General features: G+C 48.9%; 3 protein-coding genes across 3 annotated transcripts; 1 reads left to right on the top strand and 2 right to left on the bottom strand.

Annotated features, from left to right (window-relative positions):
- Positions 1 to 1,304: 1,304 nt before the first annotated feature.
- A1O9_10804 (cyanate hydratase) lies at positions 1,305 to 1,900 on the top strand (the record flags this gene model as incomplete). The annotated part of the gene is made up of 3 exons (XM_013400034.1): positions 1,305 to 1,325; positions 1,414 to 1,800; positions 1,853 to 1,900. 3 exons carry the CDS (start codon positions 1,305 to 1,307, stop codon positions 1,898 to 1,900), a joined length of 456 nt encoding a protein of 151 aa, XP_013255488.1.
- A 3,238-nt stretch (positions 1,901 to 5,138) lies between these two features.
- Positions 5,139 to 7,472, bottom strand: A1O9_10802 (pre-mRNA-splicing factor cef1; the record flags this gene model as incomplete). Its single annotated transcript, XM_013400033.1, has 1 exon — positions 5,139 to 7,472. The coding sequence occupies one exon, from the start codon at positions 7,470 to 7,472 to the stop codon at positions 5,139 to 5,141; it is 2,334 nt and encodes a 777-aa protein (XP_013255487.1).
- Positions 7,473 to 7,904: 432 nt separating this feature from the next.
- On the bottom strand, positions 7,905 to 9,507 carry A1O9_10801 (uncharacterized protein; the record flags this gene model as incomplete). The annotated part of the gene is made up of 6 exons (XM_013400032.1): positions 7,905 to 8,413; positions 8,462 to 8,893; positions 8,945 to 8,989; positions 9,039 to 9,069; positions 9,123 to 9,241; positions 9,300 to 9,507. The coding sequence occupies 6 exons, from the start codon at positions 9,505 to 9,507 to the stop codon at positions 7,905 to 7,907; spliced, it is 1,344 nt and encodes a 447-aa protein (XP_013255486.1).
- Between the last annotated feature and the right edge of the window lie 1,777 nt (positions 9,508 to 11,284).

Raw genomic sequence — 11,284 nt, 5'->3', positions numbered from 1 at the left:
GGTTGGAGATTTAGATGGAGGTCGAGGACAGACGCGAGATTATATTCTAGCTCATGTCAAGGAGAAAGAAGTGAGCTTGATAGAGATAACCCGTGGGGTTGAAGACAGTGGCAAGTCTGACAATGAGCCCAAAATTGAACGAAAGAGCTTGGTCTTGTTTCACCATTGAAGGAGTTTCAGCTGAACAAGCATGGCACATTTCTGGTGCAAATGACTGGGAAAAGCCAGCAGTTCACTCCTTGCCAAGCAATCGGTGCATAAATATTGCATTCTGTTGTGGTTAGTAGCCTACAGCGAACAGGTAAACAGGATCCCAATCTGCGCCTCCCGGGATGCGTGAGACGTTGGAGGGGCAAGTCACCCCGTCAGCACCACAGTACTAAGTCTACTAGCCGCGCCACTAGTGAGGGCCTTCACCCAGCTAAGCAACCATTAGCTCGATTGTTCGAATAACTTAGCACACTAATGAATGGGCTAATGGGTGACTAACATAATTAGTCCACTAACACCCTTTTGACCTGCGAGTCTCCTGTGCAGCAGCTTCAAGTGAGTGAATCATGCTCGACTATGGCATTAATGCTCTTCTTCCTTCCTTCGTCCTGTGAGCTAAATAGAGTCCTGACACCGATTCTCCTTTTCAATGTTCATGTTTTCACTGCATGATGGCCAACGTTGATCCACCCCGCTAGTAGTCGATCCTAGTGGTACTGCTCTCACATGTCACTGTTGTGACATCAATGATTGGATTGTAGTCTCCCAGACGCTCTCGACTCTGTCTACCCTTGCCCTTCTCAACGCTGAGCCGATATCAAGTCAACCCAACCGACTTGTTCTGAGTCTGAGTACAGACATAGGTAGGCAAGACGGAACAGCCTCCCATATGATGACCTCTGAGGCGAGCGCCCGTGAGGGCCGTGAGGGGTGACTGCCCTTGGTGACTAAATGAGCCACTGGTCGTCCCTGCTCCCGATGCACGCAAATGCTGTCATCGATGCAATGCGGGGAAGCCGCGCCCCTCCTCTTTCTCCTTCCTGCGGCAAGAAGGCGCAGGGAAAATAAAGATTGGGATACAAATACTGACAAAGTGCACATCTCCATTGCTGTTGGCTCCACGGTCGATCGGCTGCACATATAAACTGCCGTTGTGTGTTGTGCGTTCTGCCTTGCTGGTCGCTCGATAAATGTCTGCACCATTTCGTTTTCTCTCTCGTTCTTCCCCCACAATCCTCAGGTCCAGGAATCAACCACTCCTCCGAGCTTATCGGTTGACCACTCCATTGACGTTACAGCGACTAGCTTCCAACATGTCTCTCGCAACCCTTGATGTACGTATTCATCCATTCGTCACCACTTGAATAGCCAGAAAAGATTCGCTAAAATGATCAGGTATCTCAACATCCTAAACTACCTCAGTCCTCTGTAACACTGTTCGAAGCAAAGGCAAAGAAAGGCGTCAGTTTTGACGAGCTTTCCAAAGTAGTCGGCCGAGACGAAGTGGCAGTTGCTGCCTTGTTCTATGGTCAAGCTAAGGCCTCTCCCGAAGATATCAAAACCCTGTCTGATTACTTCGGTATCGATCATGCCACTCTCGAGAGCCAGTTAAGTGGCTTCCCCGACCGAGGAAAGAGTGTCGAGATGCCCCCAAAGGAACCACTGATCTATCGGTTGTATGAGATTGTTCAAAACTATGGTTATGCATATAAAGCTGTCTTGAACGAGAAGTTCGGCGATGGCATTATGAGTGCTATTTCTTTTTCCACACATGTTGAGAAGGAAGTAGACAAAGACGGCGTCACATGGGTAAGGTCTGATAGAGGAAGTCTCGGAATAGGAGAGCTAAACATGGACATAGGTCAACATCAAGCTCCGCGGCAAGTGGTTGCCATTTTCTCGTTTCTAACTCGGCCCGTTGTACATACAAATCTCGGCCAATGCCCGCTCGTCCGGTACCAGTTTGAGGCAGAAGAAAAAAGCGTGCAGTCAGAGAACCAAAGACCGAATTCAGACCTCCCGGAACCATTTACTCACTGGACTATCCGGGACCGTCGCGTAACAAGAATAAAACACCTCTGCTTTGTGGAGAGATAACAATATTAAATCATCATGAGAACAATACTAAGCACTGACCCTTTTTGCACGCTGCAAATCATTTTTCCCTTCTTTGTCTCACAACATTTCAACTACGGGGCCACCCTTTGCTCTTTCTGTCAGATATCAACCCCTTGGAGCTCAACTCGATTGTGACGAGGAATAAAACCCATACACAGTGACACATTGCTCTTTCGTCTACTCCCCATCAATATCCAACTACTTTCACAACTATTCATCGTGTTCGCATTCATTCTAACTCCAGTCCATACTTTTCCAGTCCGAAAGCCAGTAAACGAAAACATGAATTTTGGCTCCGCGTACACCACAGAAGTTCCTTGCGTTATCTTACGCTCACAGACCAGCTTTTTCTGCGTCATCCTGCAAACCCCTGTTGTTCCAGTGGACCCAATTCACAGCAACACTGTCAACCTTGACTCCCACAACGATGATGTCTGAGACATCAGTAACGGCAATATTGGCACGAGGCCCGGTTGAGGAGATTATCTTCAACATGCCTACGTGATTTTGTTAACATTGACTGTTGTTGACGAATCTAATTTTGGTCTCTCTTGAGCATTCCTTCGCACATTTTGCCCTTCAATTCGTCGAAAGACGGGAACATTGATTGCTTCCGTTCAAGGGGGGTGAGGAGTGACCCTCAATCTTCATCTCTCATTGACTCCACAACAAGAGAGGTTAACCCATCCTGACAATTAGTCCTTGTGGGGAAAGTGTGTATACACTCTCCCCCCGATATACCATTCATTAAATCTCTCTCTGAAATCCTCATGGAAAGGCTGGCTATCTGTGAGGAGAGAAACGGTTCCTCTAAGGCTTAGACAGAACCAAGCGGAGCTGCGAGGCACTCCTTCTATATTTGCAGTCTAGATAGTTTGACCAACATCAAACTCCCCAAGCCAGGTCGGCGGCTTTGGAATTTCCTCAGCATGGGCTGTTCGTACGATGGCAGGGGTGGGTGGACGCACTGCTCCTGATGTCGGCTTCCCGTGCTCCAATGCAATATTCAATTCTTCTTACATGCTTGCTCCATCAAAAATGAGTTTTTGCCTCGTGACCTGTAGGTACGCTGTCTCTCGGATCTTACGGCGAGTCGGAGTCAAGCGTGGTTAGCAGAGACAATGGTCTTGAGAGAAATGATGCGGGATGGTATATGGTTCCATCCTGGCACTTGTTCTAGTCCAGAGTCTAGACAGGTTCCAGGACTCGAATTATAATTCAAGTAGTAAGTCCTAGAGTGTAGAAAGTGCTCCTTTCTACTGTACGTTTTTATATGCCGTGAGTTGCCCGAATGCAAGCGATTAACCAGTTGCTAACGAGCTTACCTATCGACCCCAGCGACCACGAAGCACGCTCAGTCACACAGAGTGCAATGCGGAGAAAGCATGGATAGGCAGCCAAACCTTTCAACGAGGTATAGATTTAACCTCCACAAAATTGTCTTTGAAATGCACACAGACAGTACGTCCTCCTGGCGCTTTGGCAAAGTGAGCAATGTCCGCTAACGTGTGAAATCAGGTTTGGCCGAGTGGTTAAGGCGACAGACTCGAATCCCCTCGAGGTTATCTGTTGGGTTCGCCCGCACAGGTTCAAATCCTGTAGCTGTCGGATTTCTTCTTTTTGGAATTTTTTGGGGAATTTATTATCCTAGGCCTTTAGGGTCAAGGGGGTGTGCGTGTAGCGCCTGTCAGGCGAGCCTTGTTTCCTAAAGAGGAGGAGAGGTGGGGGCGTTCGGATGGGTGCCGTGGATGAGTCAGGAAGGGGCAGGGAGTACTATATATTACTAACTTTCAAAAGACAGTTTTAGATATGTTCGTAGGAGTAACGTTAGGCGATAGTAGCTAAGCGTAAGTAAGACTCTTAAGTCGATAATTATATTAGAACAGAACTAAAAGCCTCTCCGGAGCTATCGTCTTTTCGATATTTTAAGAGTTTATGAGGTGTAGGAGGATAGACATCGATAGAGATGGTTTACGATGAGGTTTCGATATACACGGCATCAACAGCTGAATGAAGAATATATTCTATATATTATCGTGAAGTATTGGACTCCCTAGGAGGCTAAGGCTGGTCTAAGTAAGTTGAACATGCCGTAGTATGTGAAACAGAAGGATAGGACGGCAATCTGGATGACAGCCTCTAGTTAAAAACAACATAGAAAGAGAAGTTAAGACACGCTTCATCTCCTAAACACGCAGTTACCATACATTCATTTACTCCTGCTGCCACTGCTAACTACTAGTTTATGCACACAACAAATCCCCCCCCCCCTTTCACTCGAAAAAGCACAACTCAAGGAAGAAACATACTCCAATATACGGTTTTTGCACATAGACACTCTCGGGTCAGATGAACGGTCTGCACTCTCTCCAACGTTTCTACCAAGTTTCGACCCTGAAGGGGGTCCGGTCCGCTGCAGTGATAGGAGAGGTCGGATGCTGGAAGGTGGAAAGTTGCTTTCTTAACCAAAGGCTGATCGCAACGCACACAACACTCTCCAACATTGCCAGCCTGCTAAGCCAAGATCGAGCGGTTGGATACGAAGGGTTGTGGTTTTGGTACGGAGTTTTGTGGAGGATTTTGCGGAATCATGATATATCTATGTCTTTACTTTGGGAGCTGGTCACATGCTTAGAGGTGAGTAGTGAAGGGTGGGAGAGGGGGGGCGATGGTCATGCCTCAAGGATGGAGTATGGCTTGGAAGGTAGGTCTAGGTGAATAAGTGAACCGCCCTTGCTATCATGATCTGGGAGTCGAACAGGCATGAGCGAGCCGCTGGAAGACGACATCTCATGGTGGAGAAGGAGCATCATCCGGTTGTGTCTGTTGCTCAACGCTGCCTTCACTATTATATGGGCTGGCACCATTCAGGACCACCACGTCTTGATTGACAGTGGGATAGACCATGCTAAGTGCTATGGCTATCCTTTAAAATGATAGGATGATCAGTATAACTTGGATGCTCATACAGTATTCATTGTAAGTCTAGGTGGTAATGCAAGGGCCCCAGAAATGTAGCGACACCAAGTTCAAGAATGGCCGTTGACCCCGTTGACCGCAACCTCAAGCGATTTGAGTTCATCCCTAGCCAGTCGGTAGTCCTCTTGTGCTTGTCGTTCCCTTCGACTGATGAAATTGACTTCGTCTCTAAGGCCTTCGAGCCGCCTTAGCAGACCTCCTTCTTCGCCATTTTGTAGTGACCGATAACCCTCCAACTCAGCCCTGCATTCTCCAATTTTCTCATAAACGGCGGCAATCTTCTGCTTCAATGTCTTCTGCCGCGCCTGGTACCCGCCAAGATGAAGGGCTAGTTTCTTCTCAAGCTTGTTGCCAGCTTCGCCCGACGCCAGTAGAGTTTTTTGTACGGCTTGGAAAGCTTTACCATATTCCGCTGATGTTGTGTTTTCGACAAATCTCAGGGGTAGAGCGCCGCGTTCGTTTTCAGCTGTATACAACTGGTCGAGAGCCTCAGTGTATTCCTGACGTCTGGCTTCGTTCGTCTCTGCTACCAGCTCCTCCTTGGCCATTTGCAAAAGTTCATCAGATAACGATTGAATTTGCGGAGGCTTGCCCGTCACACGAGATTCTGGCAGAGGGAATTTCAATGCATCATTGGCCATCAGCAGAGCAGCCTCTGAAGCTATCATCGCCTGGATCGGATCTGAAATCGATACTGCATTTGCTGCTAGTTGGTTATAGTCAACCTTGATTGGCCGTGGCAGAGAACGCCTGTAGACTTGGGTTTGCCGTTGAAACTCAGCCGCTGCGGCTGCTTCACGTGCTTCACGTCCGCGGCGGTCGATGTCAGCTTGGTCTTCCATTTCAATCTTTGTTCGTTCAGCTAGTTCCTCTTGCTCCGTAGGCAGGACTTCCAATTCCCATTCCGTTTCCTTTGGTTTGGGGAGAGATGCCAGCTTTGCTCTCAGGGCCGATCGACTTGCATTCTCCGCCAGTCGTAGATCTCGAGGGGTCTGAGCAACCAGTTGACGCTCGCCTCCCTCATTGAGTGTCAAATTGTCGCGAGGCGTCCTTGATGGTGTAGCCCCAGACAATTGTGAGCCTGGTCCGGCCTGCCGAAAAGGAGTTGCCATGGGGTTTGGCGTGACCATGTCCTGCTTGCGCGGAGCAACCCCGTCAAATCCAGTAGTACCACTACCCTCGTGCAAAGGTGTGTTCTCACCACCCAATAATGAAGATTGTGTCTCTGTCAATGCCCTGATATTTCTGATCTCATTTGCAATATGGTCTTCTTGTGCAGGAGCCCGTGGCGTCCGGATAGGTGTTGCTCCAAGCATGTTAGAATAATTCGAAACAAGCCCACGGCCGTCCAGGTCGTCGTCACCAGCAGCCTTAATAGCCCTGTCACCGGCCATGCCCATTTTCACAATGTCCTCCAATTCGCTCTCGCTGACCTGGGGAGCTGGGAGGTTCAAACCCCGACGCTTGCTCTGTTGCTCTGCCTCTCGTATACGCTGCATTTGCCCAGCGCGGGCTGCTGCCGCCATTGCTGCTGAAGATTTGTTCTTGTCTTGCTTTTGCCGCTTAGAGTCCACATTGTCCTCCGAGTCTCCTTGCCGCTTCCTAGCTAGTTGCTGCTTCCGAGGGTCGAACATTTCTCGCTCTCGCTCATTCTTCGCCTCCTCATCTAGCGTGTCGTAAAAACCGGGCGCAGCTTGCTTCTCAAAGGGTATGTCGGCATTGTAATCCATCTCACCCTGTTTCCGAGTGGTAATTTTAATATTGATGCCTGCATTCTTGAGCTCTCGTCGTTTCTGAAGCACAGCGAGTCTCCTGGACTCTTCCAGTTGTCGTTCGCGAGCTTTTCTTTTGGCTTTCTTTCCTTGTGTATTGGCTAGACGTGCACGAGCCTCGCTAAGCATCTCTTTCTCATCTTCGTCAAGGTCAATTGTGTCAGGCCTCGCAGGTTTGGATTCTGGGTCTGGATCTAATTCTCCCGGTCGTAGTCTTCTGACTTGGTCGCCTGTTGGAGCTGCTGTCTCTCCTCCTTCGGGGCCACCAAGACCAAGTTCATCACTCTCCCTCGCCTCGGCCTCATCGAGAAGTTTCTGGTATCGTTCGAGACATTGAGTGGCAGTGCGGCCGACGATAGGTGCTATTGTCCTCCATTGTGTTGGCATCAACTTGGCGAGATGTAGTAGTTTCTCATCCTCCTCTTTCGACCATTCTATCTTCCGAATACCAGGATCCAGCCATTCTGTCCATCTCGCTTTGCACTGTTTGGGAGTTTTTCGCGCAAGTAGAGATGAAACTCGAGCCCACTGATTTAACCCATATTTCGACACAGAGGCCTTGAGGATTTCGTCCTCAATATTGGTCCACACACCTCCTTTGACGACAGGCATATCTCCGATCGACAACCACAGGCTGTCGGAAAGGTGCAAATGAAGATTTGACTAACTGGACAGCCTGCAGTCTGCGGCGCAGGCAAATCAAATGCGAGGTTCGAAGTTTCACGCGATGACTACTGCAGATCAGATAGTTGCAAGGTGAAGCCTTGGCAATCGCTTAGCATGCCGCTTTATTATACGACTTCATTGAAATCATCATCCCCAGGGCTGAGTGCATCAAGCTTGTATTCGACACCGTCGACCAGTAGTTACGTTTTCTTGCATTCTGGTGCCAATTGGGCTCCCTTAAAAATGTTACAGTACTCCGTTATTATTGCTTTCCTGAAATTATGACTCTGACAGTGCACTAACAAGGGTCGGTGTAGTTGAGCAGATTCCACAAGCATCTTGTCAAAACTTGTCCTGATATCGTCCGATGCTAAGTCATCACAGCGGAGACGCAGCCTTTGCGGGCCCAGCAAAATCCTTGATCAATGAATCCCAGAGCGGCTGGCCTCCATACGCAATATCGCCAAAAGGCGGGCATGTCAAGCCTGTTATAGCATCACCTAATGCGTCAGTCAGCAGGCCGAGAGGGACAGCCAAGGTCTGAAAGAGGTTCGACAAGGAGTTTGGAGACACAGTCTTGACAACCTGCAAAGCGAAGCAGATCAAGTTGTTTCCTTCCAACAATGTCTCAACATTGAGCAACCCGCCAGAAAGATCCGAAATATCCAATGGAGTGAATGAATTTACAGTTCCTGTATTCCCTCCAATTGAAGCGAGCTGGGGGTATTTGAGAAACCAATCGATAAAATCCAAGTTGAGCTGTATCAACCCGTAATCCACTGGGGTCTTGTACCAATTTTCAGGGATGCGCTCCCAGCCGCGTTTGTACTCGAGTTCTCCATCATTATTCTCAACCACTCCCCAAAAAGACTTAAACACATCTTTGGCTACCTCCAAGTTAGCTCTTTCTTATCTTATCAATTGCTCAGACTTACTCAAGATGCCACGTGGATTCTCTGTAGAGTGGTTGGACAGCAGACGAGCAGTAAATGCGACTCCGGCGTTGCGGGCAACCATTCCAGTGTATGGGCCATACCAGCAGTATGGATTGGTCGCAATGCATTCTTGGAGCCCTTCGACAGAGTGTTCTACCACATCATCAGTGGATATAACATTGATTCCGACACCGGGGCGGTTATAAAGCTTCAAAAACTTGGTCATGTTCATGGTGGAAGCATCCCCGGTCAGGTATAGATCGTCACGAGTGAGGGAAGCATCAGACTCGATGAAATTGTGAGATCTCCCTATACCTTGAGGTTCACCCAGGACTCCCAGTAGATTACCGAGAAGGTTCTGAACCCTAGGAGAAGTGCCGTCAATGGAGAAACCCGGACTTAAGGAAAGAGGATTGCCAGTCCAAACGGTGCCTGTTGGGGAATCAGTTTGATGACTATGTATGTCCCAGGCACAACTCATACCCATTACTGAGAGAATTGTCGCCAACCCAACGTCCATCCCATACACTGTACCGCGTCAAAAATAGCTGACAAGGTCGGGAGGCGGTCTACTCACCATGGTTGATGCTACCGATAACATCGAGAAACTAGGAGGATCGTCGTCAGAGTCGGAAGGAGGGAGGATTCAGCCTGTTCTTACCTTGGCTACCCCAGATCGATCCATGTAACCATGGTTGGCCAAAGCGTTGAGTCCTGGACATGGACCTCTTTGTGCGCCTGCCGCAAAGTCTGGAGCTCGCCACTCATGGAGACCATCAACTTTCCCTTTGTTAGTACGGCTAAGTCTTAAGAAATCGATATCCAAGTCACTGCATACCTTCAATTGGTGTAGTGAGTGGGTCAATCAGAAGTCTCTTCTCCTTTTGACTTTCGACGTGGCGATACACCTCTTCCAAAGTGAGATCATCGGGAATATCTAAACCACCTGACCTGGCAAGAATTGCGAGGTTGGCTGCAGTTGGAAACGATGTGGAGACAACGATACAGCCGAACAACGTACACCAGAACGAAAGAGAAACCCTCATATCAAATAAGGAATGGCAACGGCTCCAAAAAAGACGCCGCAATATACAAAAGAGTGACTAGAGTGAGCTGATGAAAGATGATATGGCAGCGTTCAATGTTGGATCGGGTCAATTTGTGAAGCCATACCAACACATATAAGCCCTCAAGAGATTTCCAACATTGCTGAGGTCGATAGGGCTTTAACAAGCGAGTCGAGATTTGTCCAACGGCCGGACGGTGACACCAATAAGATCCAGAGCATAACAATGTTCCGAGAGCAGATTGGATGTGCCCATTCCCCACAGGTTGGATCGCTGGAACACGCAAGCTAGTTCGTCTTCGATGCCGCATCCTGCCAAGACACTCCTGGCAGCCAGCCATGGGAGGTACCCACTAGCACCATTCAAATTTGGGACATGGGAAAAGGATGAAGAGCGTGACCAAAATCGATAGGATCAGCATAGATTCTCCATCAAGGTACCTGGTTCGGAGCACCATAAAGAGTTAGACCATACTACCTCAAGAGCGATGTGTTTCTGATATCAGCTGGGTCAGTCGAACTCCACTCTTAGTGCAGCCCACTCATGCAATTGGGTTTTTCCGCCCAAGCTAGCAAGCATTACTACGGGAAGGAGCTCCTTATATGTGGGTATAATGGGTTTCCAACCCTGATACCGCTTTGTCTACGGAGTACTCCGTATGTACTCTGTCCCACGTCCGGAGCACGGAGTACTTTCACCTACGAACTATTTGAAAAACCATTATTCAATTTACGTTTCGCTCAATACCCACTTGAGGATCGGGCCTGCTTTCCAGTGCCTTGCTAATCTCACGATGCTACTGGCCAGCATCACGCAGTTGGGTCCAAAAAGAGAATAGAACTACTTATTGCTTGGTGGTTGGTATCAACGTGGCATCCCAACAGAGTTACATCGTCATGGTTTGTGCCTGCTCTTTCTCCAAGGACATTTGTCGATGATAGCATTCTTGTCACGGCCAGGAATGAAGGGAGGCCTGCTCCTGATTACCAGCGAGCTTGCAAGATGTTGAGGAAGATGCAGTGCCGGTCATGACCGAGTCCCAGCTGCTAGAAGACCAGCGTGAGGCCAGATGGAGCCAAGGTCCTCCTGAGCATTTACCGGCTTAATGGGAGTGGCTTAACACAATGGTACCTGGACTTGCTTGAAAGCTAGCCAGTCGTACCCAGTGATCGCTGTACCGAAAGCTCGGGCATGATTCAGATGAGGGGACCGTAACCAAGAAGAAAGAGCCCTTGCACTGGGGCCTAGCGGAGGATTCTCAGCAGGGATCTACCATGCATTGCCGGACTAACGAATGTGGAGACGATCGACAGGAGTGGCGCATGGGTCCATTCTTGCTCTTCTACTCCGTCCGCTAGGTTTGTGTCTAGACCAACTACGGAGTAAGGCACTAAGCAAAGCACGACAACCCACGAGCTCGTAACGAACGGCTTGCTACTGTATGATGGAAAACTCGCCGGCTGGAACTTGATTTCGCCTAAGAGTGACAGCAGTCAAGGCGTAATATTCGGTACGTGGATATGCATGCATCATGGTTCTTGAGGAGTCTTCCCCATCAGAGACAGCCTCTTGGCCCATTTAGTCCGTGCTCATTCCATGCAGACTTGGGACTTTTCATTTGAAAGTTACTGGAGTTGGGCTTGGTTGAGCCTGCGAGTAAATGACCACAACCAAGCAGACGGGGCAAGTGAGAAAGTTGGGCTCCACCTCGACTCCAGCCCGGTATAGGCCGCTACTTTCATATTCAAAGCCACCC

The sequence above is a fragment of the Exophiala aquamarina genome (genome assembly GCF_000709125.1).
Source record: "Exophiala aquamarina CBS 119918 chromosome Unknown aczIA-supercont1.15, whole genome shotgun sequence".
In the NCBI taxonomy this organism is placed as follows: domain Eukaryota; kingdom Fungi; phylum Ascomycota; class Eurotiomycetes; order Chaetothyriales; family Herpotrichiellaceae; genus Exophiala; species Exophiala aquamarina.
This window is presented reverse-complemented; position numbering and strand designations above follow the sequence as displayed.